This window comes from Nematolebias whitei, chromosome 8 (assembly GCF_014905685.2).
Source record: "Nematolebias whitei isolate Nwh7 chromosome 8, NemWhi1, whole genome shotgun sequence".
Classification (NCBI taxonomy): Eukaryota; Metazoa; Chordata; class Actinopteri; order Cyprinodontiformes; family Rivulidae; genus Nematolebias; species Nematolebias whitei.
The window spans coordinates 13003336-13021367 of NC_056505.1; the positions used below are offsets into that span (position 1 = coordinate 13003336).

The 18032-nt window shown below is 37.3% G+C and overlaps 1 protein-coding gene across 1 annotated transcript in view; it reads left to right on the top strand.

Moving 5' to 3' along the window:
- The first annotated feature begins 322 nt into the window (after positions 1-322).
- The window catches only part of msh3 (mutS homolog 3 (E. coli)), a 58412-nt gene continuing 40702 nt past the window's right edge, over positions 323-18032 (top strand). The window contains exons 1-13 of the mRNA XM_037680294.1: positions 323-445; positions 552-642; positions 775-1064; positions 2464-2688; positions 3189-3305; positions 3383-3500; positions 3585-3724; positions 4725-4891; positions 8885-8994; positions 9187-9301; positions 9774-9858; positions 12380-12489; positions 16573-16705. Of these exons, the coding sequence (XP_037536222.1) occupies positions 323-445; positions 552-642; positions 775-1064; positions 2464-2688; positions 3189-3305; positions 3383-3500; positions 3585-3724; positions 4725-4891; positions 8885-8994; positions 9187-9301; positions 9774-9858; positions 12380-12489; positions 16573-16705 (1824 nt within the window). The remainder of the gene's footprint in view (positions 446-551; positions 643-774; positions 1065-2463; positions 2689-3188; positions 3306-3382; positions 3501-3584; positions 3725-4724; positions 4892-8884; positions 8995-9186; positions 9302-9773; positions 9859-12379; positions 12490-16572; positions 16706-18032) is intronic.

Below are 18032 nucleotides of genomic sequence, written 5' to 3' on the forward strand. Positions count from 1 at the left end.
CGCGATGAAAGAAGTCGTCAGGGCTTCCTAAAAATACTAAATTCTTCTGTAAAAGATATTTTATATCTCATTAAAATTAGTACCCTTAAAAAATGTTCCATCTTGCCAATAAATGCTATGTAAAATATAATAAATGGTTTATTTCTAAAAGACTTAACAGGAAACTGTTTTTTACAACTCGCTGACATCATTTTACGCGCCTCAGTGACGTATTTATGTGCGCCGCTTTTGAAAAGCCGGCTTGTTTAGGCTTATAATTGCATGCGAACATATTTTGGTCCAGAATTTGATTATGTTTTTAATGTGAAGACAAAATAAAATCATGCCAAAGTCTTTGAAAAAGTCCTGCCCTGCACAGACCTCTATTAGCAGGTACTTCGGTACCGGAGCTCAGTCTGGGATTAAACAAAATCCTGCTGAACACCTGCTGTCCAGAAGAGGCAAGGTGAGGTTTACTTCGCTTCATACATTCCTCACTTATCAATTATGCTTTTATTTATGCTAATTATGATTAATACAAAATTTTTTTTGTAAAATATTCTGTTCTGCAGCTAAAACTGTCCTGTGAAGATGTTGAAATGCCAACAAAACGAGCGAAGCTGTATCTGAAAGACAAGCAGGTGAAGGGTCAGGAGCCTGAAGGTGATCATCTAATGATGAACTTAATTCATCACATCCACATTTATCCAGTATTCTAACGAATATGCACTGTTTGTTCCTGCTTGTGTTTATTTAAAAACAGTAAAGCTTTTTTTCTCTCTCTCATTTCTTTAGAGACAACACCAGCATCGAGCGGAGGACAAGGACAAGTCCTGAGCTCCTCCACGTTGGAAAAGCTAAAAGGCTTCACCTGTGGGACTGAGCCCACCTTCAGACACAGGGACATTCAGGAAGAAACCACCTGCAGTAAAATCTGTGACCGGACAGGGGACGTTTTATCTCCATTTGGGATTTCACATCAGCGTGGAATTACAAACAGAGCTCAACCATTGGAGGAGGAAGATGAGGATGATGAGCAGGACTTCAGAGATCAGGAGGATTCAGGGCTCGCTGCCTCAAAACAGGTACTTCAAATGAAGTTTTTCTTTAAACTGCATCCTTACAATATTGAGTTTAGCTCAAAAAGATGACGTGAGCCCTGATGATGGCGTGTTCTGCTGTGTTTAAATCTTCCTGGATGAGACTGTATCATAAGAACTGCCTGTAACTGTTGGCTCTTTTAGACAAAGTTCAGGTAAAACTGACAACCACACCAAAAACTTTATGTAGAATTTGATACTTATTTGCTTATCAAGCAATCCAGAGGATTCCTCCAATATCAAGTAGCTCCAGAGGACCTGACTTAACTTTTATATTTTTCTACCTGGATTATATTTGAGCATGCACCCAGATATTTATCAAGCAAAGTTACATCTTTGGCAAAAACAGACTCCAAATGACATGTAACATGATCTCAGCATGATTTCAGTTTTCTCAAGTGCATGTATTCAGACACAGGCAACTATGTTATTGCCTGCTTTTCAGTGTTTGGTGATAATAAACATCTCATGCACAGCCATAATCCACAGACTCTATAAAGTTCCAAAATCAAACTGTTATTCAAATGTCTTCACTCGCCAGATGTCTTGCCATATGCTCCTATCCACCATGGCTTATTTCATTTAAGAGACAGAGTCCTGTATCAGCAGTCAGCCCGTTGATGTAGGACGTTGCTGGTTGTCCTTTTCCACTGTGACCATGTGCTGGTTCTCGGAGTAAATTCCAACTTACACATTTCTTCTTGGCTCAGTAACAATGACCAGCAAATGAAGTCATCTGATTTTAATAACTTGTGATACTGATGGGAGCTCTCGTTTGTCAACTTTTCTTGCCATCTGACATTGAGGGCATGTCTAAGTCGACAAGTAAAACACCCGTTGTGTTTCTTCAGTAAGTGGCCATGTTTTCGACCCATAGAAGTGAACACTTTCAACTGTTGCCTTTAGGAACAGTCAAAGTGAACCACTGTTAAATATTTACAAAGAGTTTTGTAAAGTTATTTTAGTACTTCTTTGTAATGTAAACTGTTTTAAGGTGGCATGAAAACTTTAACTCAGTTTCTGCTTCTTCATTAAAGCAATTCAGCCCTCAGATTTTCACAGACAATGCAGTTCCATTCATCCATCCATACACACATATTTATGTACGTAATGCATACGAATGTACATACATACATACAAAGCGTACATACATGCATATAGTACATACATACATATATGTACAGTACGTACATACATATATATTTACGTATGCACAGTACATACATACATACATATGTACGTTTGTATAGTTGTTATCCCCCTTGGGATTGCCAATTGCAATTGCCCCTTGGGGGCAAACAGAAGCTCAACATACATACATACATACATACGTACAGTACATACATACATCATTTCTTTGGTTATATATTTATTTATTTTTTAGGGATTCTCTTTGTCAAAGTTTGCAAAAAAAGGAGGAGGAGGAAGAGGAGGGGGAAAGGGTGCAGAGCCAGGTCTTCTGTCAGAGTCCGACACCCCATCCAGACGTTCAAAGAGTGCACACACCCCCCTGGAACAGCAGGTCATCCAGCTGAAACAGCAGCATAAGGATGCTTTGTTGGCAGTGGAGTGCGGCTACAAGTACAGGTTCTTTGGGGAGGATGCCGAGGTGAGAAATAAAAAGTATATGTGGTACTGATGTGCGAAGGAACAGATTAAATCATATCTTCAGTACATCGGGTATAATATGGCTCTAATGCAGTGGTGCCCAACATTGGTCCTTGAGGAACACCATCCTGCATATTTTAGTTGTTCCCCTGCTCCAACACACCTGATTCAGTGATTTAATTACTTCATCAAGTTCTGCAGAAGCCTGATAATCACCCATTTATTAAAATCAGGTGTGTCAGAGCAGAGAAACAACTAAAACATGCAGGATGGCGTTCCTCAAGGACCAGGGTTGGGAACACCTGCAGTGTTTCTTTGAGTTTTCTTCTGAACTAATGGACATGTTCATTTTGAGATCAAAGTGTAGTTTATGTTTTTTTTTCTGTATGCTTTAAAATATGTCTAAAATGAAGAAACAGCAATTTATTTTTTATTTTAAGCGATGAAAAGTATTTTGAAGTTTGTTTCTCCTAATGTAAATATCTTTGTGTGCATGAATAGATTGCTGCAAAAGAGCTGAATATAACCTGCAACCTTGATCATAGCTTCATGACGTGCAGCATCCCCACACATCGCCTGTTTGTTCACGTCAGGCGGCTGGTGACTCACGGGCACAAGGTATCAGATAGCTTCTGTTTACTCTTGCCGTTAGCAGAGACCTACCTTTTGTTTTCATTATTGTCTGATATATTTAGGTTGGTGTGGTGAAGCAGACCGAGACGTCTGCCATCAAGGCTTCAGGGACGAACAGGAACACTCTGTTCACTCGTCAGCTCAGTGCCTTGTACACCAAATCCACCCTGGTGGGAGAAGGTATCCTTACAGACAGGACATGTGTTTATGGGTATCCTTAAAACAGTATTCATGTTTGATTCTGGATCCTTGACGGTTTTTCAGATGTAAACTCGGTTGTTCGACTTAAGGACGTGGAAGAGGGAGGCTGTGCTGATGTCCTGCTGGACCCTCCTGAAAGCTTCCTGCTGTGCATCAGTGAGAACTGGGACAAGCTGAAGAAGCAGCTCACTGTGGGGCTGGTGGTGAGTCTGACCAACAGAGGGTGCAAAAGATCAGTCACTGAATCAAAGTTTACTTCTATAGCACATTTTAAAAACGGTTATCGTTGACCAAAATGTTGTACGCAAGTTAAAATAGGAGAACTAAAATACAAAATAATCAACAGAAAATAAACAAAAAATTTATAATAAATAAAATAAAATGATCTAGTAAAACCAATTAAAGTCAAATTATTAACAAAGCAATATAAAATCTAGATGTTCTGCTCAACCAGAACTAAAACTCAGTAAAAACAACTGGTTTTTAACCTTTTTAAAAAAAAAATCTACTCTATTTTTCAAAGGCAATCTGTTCCACAGATTGGGGGCCACCATCCTTTAACGAGCTTGCATGATCCTCTCTCAGCTGCAATCCTTAAAATGACAACAACCTAACTAAATTTGATGTTTTGTCATGTATTTTTCTTCTTTATAACATTAGCTGATATCAATCACTGACTTTCTGGTATCTCTAATGCAGACACGTTCTTTTAGGATACTGTCACCGTGGTGATTCTACAGATATATTTTTTTATTCAAAGCAGTAAATCCAATAGACAAAGTACAAACGTGATAATGAAAAATCATGAATGAACAATCTCCTATGTGTAATTTAACACGGTTAAAATTCATCACATTTATTCTTGTCAAGTGAATTCTGTGTTGGACATTTTTGTTATCAACGTTTAGATTTTATGTTAGCAAGTTTTCGAAATGAGTTTGTCATAAATGTGATTCATTTTCATGTTTTTGCCATATTCATACAAAAATTTTGAAATCTAATTGTGCTTATAAAAATACTTTTAGTATATTGTTTCCATAAAAATGTGTTTTTTGCAATAAATAACCACTGTCACTGACTGAATTCAAGAATGTGTTGTAATGAATTAAGTATTAACCACTGTTAAAAAAGAAGTTTGTTTTGCCACATTATACATTTTTATTTAATATTAGTCATTTCTGATGTACATGCTTCTGTTTGCAGGCGGTTCAGCCCAGCACTGGAGACGTGTTTCTGGACTGCTTCCCTGATGGTCCTTCTCGCTCTGAGCTGGAGAGCCGTGTCCTAAAGATCAACCCTGTGGAGATTCTGGTGCCCTCTGACCTCTCAGAGCAAACCCAGAAACTTCTGCACAGCATCTGTAATGCCAGGTAATCTGCTGTCAGGGCACCAGGGGGCAACATGTATTCATTTTAAATGTTCACGGTTCTCAGACGTTCTGAGCTGAGCTTCATCTTTTCTAAACACTGTGTGTGTGTGTGTGTGTGTGTGTGTTTGGGAGCTTAGTCCATTTTATTTGAAGGGATTGTGTTTAAAATCCTGCAGGCAGGCAGATAGTTGTTGTGTCTGGAGCTGTGTGCGCTCAGCCTGGCAGTGGAAATCAATGTGAGCTCACTGAGTGGTTCTGAAAGGGGCCTTCAGCACCTGGGGCTTCACCACAGGGCTCAGCCAGTCTGACCAAGATTTATTTTCCATTTTAAAAGTTAGTGAACTGATTTTTTTTAACCTTTGGCTTTATTATACCTGGCTCAAGCAAATAAATCCAATTATTAGATGATTTATCATTCGTTTTAAATGCTAAATACATAAAGTTAATTAATTAATTCATTCAGCCTTTATTTATAATGGTTTATGAGTGAAAATTTAACTTTATAAAATAAGAAGACGGAAATGTGTTGTAGTTTCTGTGTTTAAATCATTTTCTGCAACAAAAAACAGTTCCTAACAGAAGAACAGGCTTTATTTCTTCATGCCAATAAGCCCTTTACAATTGTTGCATAAAACAAATACTGATGTTCATTTTCACCATAAATATAAACAGAAAAAGAAAAGTAAATCCTCAATTGCATTTATTTCCATGGCAGTAAATAATTAGGAAAAATGTCATATCTGGCTCATGTTTTAGTTGTTTATTGATTGAATAAGATGCTTAAGTTACAGCCTTGGTAAATTCTTAGTACAGTTTTCTTTCCCTGTCCAAGTATTTCCTCCTCATGAATAAAAATAATTTTGTACTGAACTTCTGAAGGCGCAGTATTTATTCCTCTAACATCAGCTGCAGGTTCATGTCAGCTATGAATAAACTTTGCCAAATATTTTTTACACAGGAAAAACTTTGCCTCATTTCTTATATAAAAGCTGAAAGGAACCTTGAAGTTTTTAAAACGATCAAAATGATGCAAATAAATAAAACCACCCTGTGGCTCTTGGCTTGGTTTGAAACAACTTCAATCAGTTGTATTTATATAAGCAGATCCGTTTAAATCATCTTCATAATTTGCTCATTTTTCAACTTGCATGTCGGCTTGTTCTGTGTTTTGCGGACTTGAGTTTGATTTATTCAGGAGTTTTTCTAAACCAGTAGATCAAAACAAGCTGTTAGCTGACTAACCACAGGGCCAGCAACAGTGGCTCTGAGCTGCTTTATTCCACAAACCTGTTGCCTCCCGTCGCGCCGCCCTTCGTGTTGGTGTCAGTGGGGACGGCATCCTCTGGAGGCTGCTCGTGTCGGCATCATGCTGCGAAAATGAAACGAGAGAAAGGGAGGAAGTGGAGTAGATTCGATTAGAAGCTGACGGTTGGATAAATGGAGGAAATGTCTCCCTCTTTATATCGTTAACTCTAGACTGACATTTCTCTTAGCGCACTTTGTTTTTAGTTCCTCGACTCTTCCTTTTTTCTTTTCCTTTTTTTTTCTTATATTTGAATGAATAAGCTTCGATCTTTGGTGTTTAATTCATGAGGAAATTCTCCCAGGACATCACCAGTAATGCAGTTTTTATTGCTTAAAATGCACTTTTTTCCACTAATATAATAAATCAGAATGAGAGAAATGATACAGAAGGGCATCTTAATGACAGTGACCTGCGTTAAAGTGATGCCACATCTCTAAAGAGAACTACAGGAGATTCTCTGCGGAGAGATTTTAAACCAGGGATTTTTGTGGCTGCTTACGTCAGTGTCGATGTTTCTGTCTCAGGGGTGGGCTGCCAAGACAGGACCCCTAGCAACGGGGTTTGTGTCCATGGAGTGACTGGTAATGAGTCCCTGTGAGGTCTGTTGTACCTGGGTGCAGTTTTAGAAGCATTTGGAGTCAGAAATGGAGCAGGGACTGGAAAACCCACTGGTTGGTGTTGATGTTCATGCTCTTTTAAAACTTTTAAAAGTTAGTTTCAAATACAGAGATGCTAATAAGATGACATGTTTAGGAATAGATGCAGACCAGCACATTTATGGACCAATAAATAAATCAGACACATTTTAAAAGATTTTGCACTGATTTTAGTTCCCCGTGCAGCAATAAGTGATTATTAAATACCATTAACCTCTGCTCTTTGGTGTAGAACGTCTGATTTACCTGATCATTCTTCTGCTTTTGATCGATTGTGATCCAGCTGCCCTTCTGCATTATCATTAAAATGTACACATACAGTTGACTGAAGTGGCATGTGGCCGAGGAAGTGGTTTTGGTTTCACTTCCAGAAATTTATAGAAATGCTTCTTGTGTGGACTTGCTGTTTGCACAAGACAAATCAAGTTTAAGGCAAAATAACCCGTCTGTTTTTCAATCTTGCTTTAAAAGCATTTTAATGGAAATGTATTCAAATTGTTCAAAACATTGTAGTTTATTTAAAATGATGGATTTTTCTAATAACCTCATTGCAGTTTGCAATATATGGCTATTAATATTAGTTTATTACTTTGCCCAGACACTAGAATCTGGATAAAATAATAAAGTTAGCATAATTACTGCTATGCCGAATGCTATTTTTATTGTAGTCTTGAGTTTTTTGTGGCCAGAGTGTTCATGGATGTGGCTGAGAAATCCAAGACTTTGTGCTGCACAGCCATAATTTTATCTTAATATAATTTAAATAAATGAGTTTCTGCCCTCATACTGTCCTCCTCAAGGAGAAAACCACATGAAAAGACAAAAACAAAACCTTTTTTCTTTTTAATGAGGCATAAATGTTCATTCCTTCTATTCAGGCCTTTCAACATGAGGTGACGAGCTCTGTTATATTGTTTGGTGGTGGATTTTTCTGCACATGAGATGACAAAAACTGACAGTATGGTGGCAGTATACTTTTGTCCTGGATCCAAAGCTTGGGTGTTCTGTTGTTTTATAACAGAAAAAAAAAAAAGATGGGCTTGTTACTAATAATGTTCTAAACACATATGATCAAATATCAAATTTTATGGCAATAAACAAGCAAATAAAAACTCCATAAATGACAGTAATCAGTCTGGCTTTGATATGGAGTCGGAGCTAAAGGGAATATTCTAGTTTCAGTTTTAGTTTGAAAGTATCTTTATCAAAATATTATAACTTTAAGTGACATAAAATCTATCACACATCAGTTATATCAGTCTTAACCAGTTAGCTATGCAGTCCGGAGGGTTACCTCTTTAGATCAAAACTCATGCACCTCTTTATTTATTTGCATAAACCTGAATAAGCATCTGGTTTACTAGTTTCCTGGAAATCTTATAACAAACTGATCCTACATAAACCCATCTTTAACCATTAATGATTAGTCCTGTCAGGCTTTTGCAAAAATGCTAGACTGCAACACTGTCCCAGGATCAATAACTGCTTTTGTGGCAGTTTTTGTAAATTTCTTAATATGGTTAAATCGACTGGTTCAGTGATTAATTGTCCAAGTTTCTTTTCTTGCACAATATGCCACGTATTGATTTATATTTTCTACCATTTCTGCTCCTGGTCTGACCAGCAGCTGAGATGAAATATGATGATTATTCTGTTTCTCTGTACGGGTATTAGCAAACGGAAGAAAGAAAGTGCTTCAAAGTCGTGTGTTTGCCTTGGTTGCTGTGGTAACAACCCTGCAGACAAAGCAATAGAGTCCTTGAGAGCAGCAATGCTGAGAGAGAGAGAGTGAATATAGCCACAGAGAGACACGATGGTGCACAGGGGAAATGTGTTTTTTATGACAGTAACGGGTTTCTCTGTACTCAGACAATGGCATTGTTGAAAACACGTGCTGCAGCACTTTCTACTTTTTCCTCACTGGAATCAAGACTATCAGATGTTTTTCTTTTATATAAAGTCACAAGCAACATTTAGGATCGATACTGCCTTGTACTGATAATAAACAAAGTTTATTGTTGTTTTCCTCCAGCGCTCAGGCTGACGACCGAGTTAGAGTTGAGAAGAGGGACAGCGCTCGGTTTGAGTTCACCTCCGCAATGGACACAGTCGTCAAATTCTACGGCCACACCCAAGATAAAGGTGTCATTTCGTACCGCAGTTTGTCCCTTCTTTTTATTTCTGTCTTTTACTAATCAGTGTGCTGCATTGTTAATACTACGGCAGTCATCCAGCAGAGACACAGGATGTGTCTGACGAAGACGGAGTCGTGACTCACGGCTGTGTTTGAGCAATAAAACAGATCCAACATGTCTGTGTGTTTGTGTTCTCCAGACTCACACTCTCTGTCGTGCGTAGCATCCTTTGAGAGCCCGGTGATCTGCTGTCTGGGGCCCCTCATTCAGTACCTCCAAGAATTCAGTTTAGAAAGAGTTCTTAGAAACGAAAGGTACAACAAAAGTACTCCCAACACCTGCCGACATTCACCGCAAGCTTATTATGGTGCATTCCCGCCGGTTTACTGTCCATATAACACAGTTTATTATACTTTTTTGAATCTGCATTAAAAAAAAAAAAATTACAAGCAAATATGTAAGACCGGTAAATGCATTAAACTTCTGAATCACTCCTTTACATGTCGAGCGATGTTGTCCTGCTATAGTGAGGTCAGTGTCTCTGTTAAGGACACATGTGGGTGTAGAGGGTTTAAAAGCGTACTACAAACACTGCAATTATTTAACTGTTAAATACCTAAATGGTAGCCATCTTTTGTGTTCCTGCATAAACACAAACAAACTTTGATTGGATGCATAAAATAAAAATTAATAATTGTGTGCAGCACTTTATGAACTTTCAGCAACAAGAAATGTTTTTTTTTTTCTTCCTTATAGAAGTAATTTAACATGATTTGGTTTCTGCAGCTTGTTCCGGCAGCTGTCCTGTGAATCTGAGGGAATGACCCTCAGTGCTGCAACTCTCCGGAACCTGGAAATACTCTCCAATCAGGTAAATACACATCTTAAATCACCGAGTAACCTAAACAACAAATCAACTTTGTCTACACAAGACTAGGAAGTTTAATTTGTTACTCCCATCTGGTCTCTGGATTTTGCCCCAAAGTCTTTACTGTTTACTGTGGATGAGTGGTTAGAATGGTCATCCTCCAATGGGAGAGTTGGGGGTTCAATTCTACCAGCAGTCATATGTTTCAAGTCAAGTTAAGGTTCTTTATTGTCATCTGCACCACATTTGGTACATGTGGTGGAACAAAATTATGTACAAAGGGTCCCAGTTACATCCAACAAAAGTATAAATTGTAAAGTAAAACAGTATTAAGATTAAGATATGAACTAAGAAATATGCTAAGCTAAGAATATGTGAAGCACTAGTAGTACAAAAACAATACGCCGAACAGCAGCACAAACACAAGTCTGTGAGCAGGTGAGTACGAATGAACACAGCAGCATGAGATAAATCAGCAGCATGAGATCAGCAGCACATATCAACAATCAAAGTGGCATTTTTTTTCACAGTGATTATTCTGGCTAGAGATTCATGAGTCTAATAACTTGAGGGTAGAAGCTGTTCCTCAGTCTAGTGGTTCTACACTTAATGCTCCTCAACCTCCTTCCTGAGGGGAGCGGGGCAAAAAGTGTGTGTGCTGGGTGAGCGGGGTCCTTCATGATTCAGGTGGTCCTCCTCCTGCATCTGGAGGTGTAAATGTGATGGTGGGGAGGCTGACCAACAGACTTCTGTGCAGCCTTCACTACTCTCTGCCAAGCTTTTCTTTCTGCAGCTGTGCAGCCTCCATGCCACATGTTGATTTATTTCATGTTGCTGTGTTCATTCGTACTCATCCACTCACACAGACTCATATTCGTGCTGCTGTTGTTCGGCGTATTGTTTTTGTACTACTAGAGTTTAGCGTATTCTTAGTTTAGCATATTTCTTAGTTTATATCTTAATCTTATACTGTTTTTCTTTGCAATTTATACTTTTGTTGGATGCAACTGGGACCCTTTGTATACAATTTCGTTCCACCACGCGTCACATGTGGTGCGAATGACAAAGAAACTTTGACTTTTGACTTTGATGCTGGAGCACTGGATGCTGTCCACTGCACACCTGTAGAAGGAGGTGAGGACTGAGCTTCCCAGACCAGCTCATCTCAGCCACCTGTGGAAGTAGAGTCTCTGATGAGCTTTCACACACGTTGAAGTGTCCCTGGGCAAGACACTGAACCGCTCATTGCCTCCGATGTTTGTCCCATCAGTGTATGAATGTGATAAAGCTCTGATTAGCCTCTACAGATTCAGATTAGCTTTGTAGAGATGTAGTGGAGAGCTGTATGAATGTGTGTGTGGAGGTAAATGAGGGCACAGTAAAGCACTTTGAGTAACTTGATTAGATAGAAAGGCGCTATATAAATACAGTTCAATTACCATTTACTGCTGAGACCAACCAATAGAGATGTTGAAATGTACATTTTGGGATTCAAATTATTTGTCTCAGCTCACCATCAAGAGCGGCTCTTGCAGCTCCTAAACTGCTCGTCACCTTCAAGCTTTTATCGTTCAGCTAAGTTAAAATTTTATTTAGTATATGTGTAATATATTAATATTCACTTTAATATTAATATGCACAATATCAGCATTACAATGGATTCCAAAAAGTCACAAACACAAAATTGCATATAAAAATATAAACTTTGAAATCAGATGACACCCCCCCACACACACACACACACTCATCTAAACAACCACAGCTGGCACAAGGAGGATGTTGCAAACAACAGAAAATCTATTTTTATTATAATATCATACCAAGTTATCATAATATTCAACACTAATATTGAAATTCCATGTCCTAATATTGTGCAGCTCCATTGTGCACATGAAGAATACAATTACTGTTCAAAACAAATGAGTTGAACATTATTTAATTATAAAAAATGAGAAAATACACGTGACTATGTACAAGCTGAGGGGAAAAGAGGGATAAAATAATATACTCAAGTAAAAGAACAATTACCATGGTGAAATTTACCCTATTTATAAGTAAAATTACTGATATTTAAATATAACAAATCAAAACAAAAATTCAGAGTAAAATAATTTTTTTTTTAAACTGAGTGTCTATCCTGTGCTCAGGCAAAGCAAAAATGTTTTTATCATTCTGAAGGTTTAATTTTTGTTTAAGTATTGGGTGCATGTGCATATCAGCTACTGGAAAGTGTCAATTCATTTTAATAGGAAAACCTGATGGAGTAGACTCACACACCTGAGGTACCAGAGTTTTCACTTTTGTCACTGTTAGAAGAAAAAAATGGCATCTGTCCAGGTAGAAATGTCATGCAGTTCACCAGGTAGATGAAGAAATTCAAGTTTAATTGCTGAATTTACTAACCAAGTTAAGTGCCTTTTCTCTGATCTCAGTAAAATGTTCAGTTTTACTTTAGAGTCTCTCTCAGAGCTTTAAAATCATTTGTCACATGTGAACTGTTATGTTTCTGTTCTCTCCATCAAAGACTGATGGAAGTGTGAAGGGGAGTCTGCTGTGGGTGTTGGACCACGCTCGCACGCCATTTGGAAGGAGACTGATGAGGAAGTGGGTCAGCCGACCCCTCACAGACCTGCAGTGAGTCCTCAGCTGGTTCAGTTTCATTCTCCCTGTGCCTTATTTTCTCAGCGATACTCAGGGTTTAACTCTGAATACTAGTTTTCTGCTCTTTGAGGACCTTTTGGACCAGATCGAAGAGATTTCCTTGCTCTGATTCAGTCAGCACTTGAGCTGATTTTACACCATATGGACAGAGAATGGAAACATTCCCATGTTTATGTTGTTTTACAAGTGTTCCTGACACTACATAGTTGTGCGATTGCACACTAGTCATGGAGATAATTTTAGATCACACGACTTGCTAAAGTACACAGTGGCTGGTGTAAATTTTATTTAAATTTAAAGCACTTTATTCAAAGTGTTATTGTCAAGCTCTTATACCGAATATCTACGATACTATAAATGATATGAAGGTATAATCTCCAGCTACTCTAAAAATATATATGTTTTCTATGTTTTGCTAAGATTTAGTTTAGAAATACTTGTACATTTATGGTTTATATCTCATCTCTTTTTAAAACTGACGTAAACCAAATGAACAAGCTCTGCTCTGTCTATTTATCTTTCATATATGCAAAAATCAACACAAGGTCAATAATGCCATGAAATGCTGAGGACGAGAAGAACCGTCTCGACTCGCCAAAAAAAAACAACAAGAAGAAATGCCAAAACATGCAGCAAAAGTACTTAAAACAAGGTGCCAAAAGTGAAAAAGAAATACATCTACAGTGTGGTTCGGTTAGCAGTGAGGTTCTTTCAGCAGCATGGTTCTGTTCTGTTAGTGGCATGGTCTTGTTAGCAGGTCCTGCTAGCAGCTTGATGGTAATAACGACCGCAGCAGCTGCCCTCACAAACTGCCTTCCAGAACCGAATTTGTTATCGTGACGGGCCTACTGTAGAGTTCGGTCCATGCAGGCAGGTGGAGAATCTCTTGTTAGCTGCGTTAGCAGGTCTTGTTAGCAGGTCCTGTTAGCAGCTTGATGGTAATAACAACCACAGCAGCTGCCCTCACAAAACCAGTATAACCGGTCATGGAATAATTTAACAATAAGTTGTATAATATAAAATATAATAATAATAATTTACACATAAGTTCATAGGCTAAGAGGCCTGATGCTGAGGACACTAACTGACTGGTCTGTTTTTTGGTGACATTACTGCATTATTAATAAATGACATAAACAGTCAAATAAAATGTCAAGACAGTAAAATTATAAATTATTATTTTTTTTTTTTTCTTTTTTGTGGTCAATGTCTGTGTCTGTTTTGTGACATGCATAAACAAGTTCCATAAACTAAAATGAAACAAAACGTGACTAAAATATAATTTTCCAATATCCAGTAAATATTACTGGTACTCCATATTGTTAGGGAAGAGGTATTACAGAACTCAACATGTGACAACTTACTTTTTATTGCAGAGAAGCAGTGAAATAAATACTCTACTTGGAAAATGACTTTTGTAAATACAAATAAAAAGGTCACACATCACTTCTTCTATAAAACATTTTTTATACATTTATGACTGTACTCATCATAGTGTGAATTTTATTTTCCTTACAGCAGCATTCTGAGTCATTTCTGTGTGAGTGTGGGCTTTTTTTTTTCTTTGCTGTGCAGGGATTAGAATTGTGGATTTGGCTCTGTTTTTCAGATTACACAGATAGCATCTCTGCTCTAAACATGAATCAAATCCCGATTACAGCCAGACAGAATAATTCCTAGACACACTGTCATCAGCAGATGACACAGATGCTCTTACACAAGGACACACATCTGCACAACACATACATTCATGACTTAGTCTGAGTGCGACGGTGAGGTTATCGCGTCACTACATTTGTCCTAATGTGCCTCTTTGATCATTTTTTTCTGGATGGTTATGCAGAGTGAAATATTTTGTAATCTGTGTTTCTTTAAATTATTATTTAATTGGACAGAACATGTAAAATTAGAGATTTGTCAATTTTTAAATGATCTTTTCAAACCTTTTCCAACATTTTTATGATTCTGAGGAGCTTGTTTAATATTTTACCTGACCCTAGCTTGAAATATACTATAACACAGTTTTGATTAATTAAACATCATTATATTCGCAATACCCAGCTCTCATACAGAGCCACAGATGATGTCAAATAGGAAATATGCCCCTCCCCCCAAAACCCCCACAATAAAAATAAATAAATAAATAAAATACCTGGCTTAACCAAACCAAGATCATATTTCTGAGAATATTTTACTGAACTATTTTAATTTTCAGAATGAGCTCTATCATGTAAACAAGGTAACTTGAATAATTTAATAATAATTATTAAACAGATTTAAAAAGAGTTTTTTTTTTTTTTTTTTTTTTTTACTGTATATTAGGTTGTCCAGTAACATCTGGTTGTAGGTGAAATAAACTCAATTGCCAACACTCTGCTGGACTAAAACTATACACAACTTTATCTTAACACAATTTTTTAAAATCATAAAGTTGACTAAGTTTTGTTGTTTAAATATTCTGAGGAGTGAGATATTTACCACCAAAGCGTGTATTTACAGCATGATTGCCTGGACCAGAACAGGTAGGTGTCTTGTCTGAAAAATACCTCTGTGTTTATCATTTCTCCTGCCTTTACTGTGTTTGTATGATGATAATACATTTTCAATGTTTTATTTTTATGAGAATGTGTTCACACATAAATACTTTCACTATGGGACATTAAAGTACCTATTCTCTTTTAGTCTCTGTGGACGGTTTATCACAGCTCTATGCCTACATGGAATTGTGATGGAACATTACATTATTATTGTTATTATTATCATTATTATCATCATCTTTATTATTATTATTGTTATTGTTCTTTTTTAGACACCATTACTATTATCTACAAATGTTACAGCTTTTATTTTCTACTGCATGACCAATTTGTTGATGCCATTATTATTGCAGATATTATTCTAGAAATATATATTTTAAATCACCTTTCTTTTCTTTTACAAATTGTGATGCAACACATTAAGAAACTGGGTTAAAAACAGGGAAGTTTTGTGATTTAGATGCTTATCTTTGCAGAACTATTGTCGTTTCGGGCACTAAAAATGTTCTTTTTTGTTTTTTCTGGGCGTTTTTTTTGTGTTTCACTGCCAAATTGAAATCTAGTCAGTTCATTGTGAGACACTTTGCTTTGGCAGTGAACTGTAATTTTCTCTGTAATTTCTGGAGGGACTGCAGAAGTGTCTCCTGCAAACCTGGATTATTGAGCATGGACTTTTTTGTCTCCTGTAACGTTTGTCTTGCTAACTACCTGGCAAACTGTGCAGGAGAAATTCAAAAGCAAAACTTTGTTTGGAGAGTTTACAACAATTAGTTTCATTTTCTCCTCTGCCTACTTGTGTGTTTCTTTACGGTCTACATGTTTATATGGGGCTGATATGGGGTTTATATGGGTTTGTGGTGTCTCTGAACAAGACACCTAATCCCTAATTGCTCCCCGGGTGCTTGCATAGCTGCCCACCGCTCCACCTGGGTGTAGCCCAGGTGCGATGGGTTAAATGCAGCAAACTAATTTTGCCATTGTATGGGAATATACAATGATGACAACACATAGCACTTATTATATTATGAATATGTATACCTATTATAAATACCACAACAATTGTTGATATTGTAGTTAAACTGTGACCTCGTGTGCTGTCCTAAAAGTGAAACAAATGTCCACATAGTCACATTTGATCATGCTTTTTAAGAGCTGCCACACCTGACTGTTTCCAGTTCGTCTCTGAGATTGTCCTGCTGTCTACTTCAAGTGTGAAACTGCAGGCCAAGTCTGCAAGATATCTGTCTGGTCTTTCTCAGGTGTTCATGTGTGAAAATTGCCTAAAAGTCACAAAAACTGGAAAATAGATCAGGAAATGGTTAAATCCTTCTTCAGTGCATTGTCACTGCAACCAGTTCTACAAGACTTCATAAAGAATCTAATTAGTGGTAATCATTTCAATCAAGGCTGATTCAGCTTTTCTAAGAACACATTTCTTTTGCCCTTTATGGGAACAGAACACTGATTGGCTTCATTCATTGCTCTCCATCCTGTTTTCTTATTTCCTCCACTTCTTCAGGTCTATCTGCGAGAGGCAGGATGCTGTGCAGGAAATCATGAAGTCAGACTCGTCAACGTTAAGCTCCATAAGAACTCTACTGTTACACCTGCCCGACCTGGAGAGAGGCATCTGCAGCATATATCACAAGAAGGTGACCGAACACACATCCAGCTGTTGTCCCATATGTAATTACTGAAATATGTTTTGGATTTGTAAACCTTCCTGTTCGATGTAGCACTCACTATGGTAGTTCTGCTGGGAAAAAAAAGCTGTAAACAGCAAAACTCTGTTAGTTGTGTGAATGCTTATTAAGCATTCACACTATTGTTATCCTGTTTATATTTTTTATTCTGAGTTCTTTATTTCTTCTGTACGTTTTTCGGCATCTTTCTCATTCCACAATTTTGTGCTGTTTCAACAATTCGTATATCAAAACGTTCAGCTCGTTTAGGAGAATGATGCTATGACTTTTGGTATTGGCGCAACTTTAGCTTTTTGAAATATTTAGCCTTTTCTGCCATTTTTTTTTTTCATAAAATATGAATTGAACTCATTTGACATCCTTCATATCTTTAAAGCTGTTTACAACCTTTTACTGCTCCTTTCACATTTTGTTCCGGTTCAGCTTCTTTCAGTTTCCTTCTGCAAATTTACAAAAAATTCAGCTACTTTCAGCAGGTTTTTTTTTTCAGCTGTTTTGTGCTCGTTTCTGCTTTATCCTGACAACTACAACATTTTTGTGCTTCTAACTTCTTTCTGCTAATTTTATCTTGTTATACCCCTTTCAGCTTTTTTCTGCAAGTTTCAGCTTTTTCTGCTATTTCAGCTACTATTTAGTGGGTTTTATGCAAATTTTAGCTTTTTCAGCTAATTCCACATTTTTTTGCACTCACTTAAACTTTTTTCAGCCTAATTCACCAAAAATGTGCTCTCTCCACTTCCTTCTGGTAATTTAAGCTTCTTCCTGTTTTTTAGCTGCTATTCAGCTATTATTTTTCTTTGCTAATTTCAGCTTTTTTCATATAATTTCCACTTTGTGCTCATTTCTGGTTATTTAAGCCTAATTTGGCACAACTGTTCCTTCTGGTAATTTAAGCTTCTTTCTGCCTTTTCAGCTATTATTTTTCTTAGCAAGTTTCTGCCTTTTTTAAAGCAAATTTACTAATTTTTGTGCTAATTTCTGCTTATTTAAACCAAATTCTGCAAATATGTGTTCTTTCTGCTTTATTCTACAAACTTAGGCTTGTACTTCCGTTTCAGCTACATTTCAGCACATTTTGAGCTAATTTCAACTGTTTTTCAGGCAAGTTCTTGAGCAATAAGCATTTTTTTTGCAGGAAATGCATTTTCTCTTGTTTTCTTCAAATGAACCCTGACACAATGTTCTTTCTTCTCACCTCGACAGCTCTGCCTTTTTTATGACACGCTTCCTGATTACAAACAGAGCAAATACCTTGCTGGCATTTATTCAACAGCCT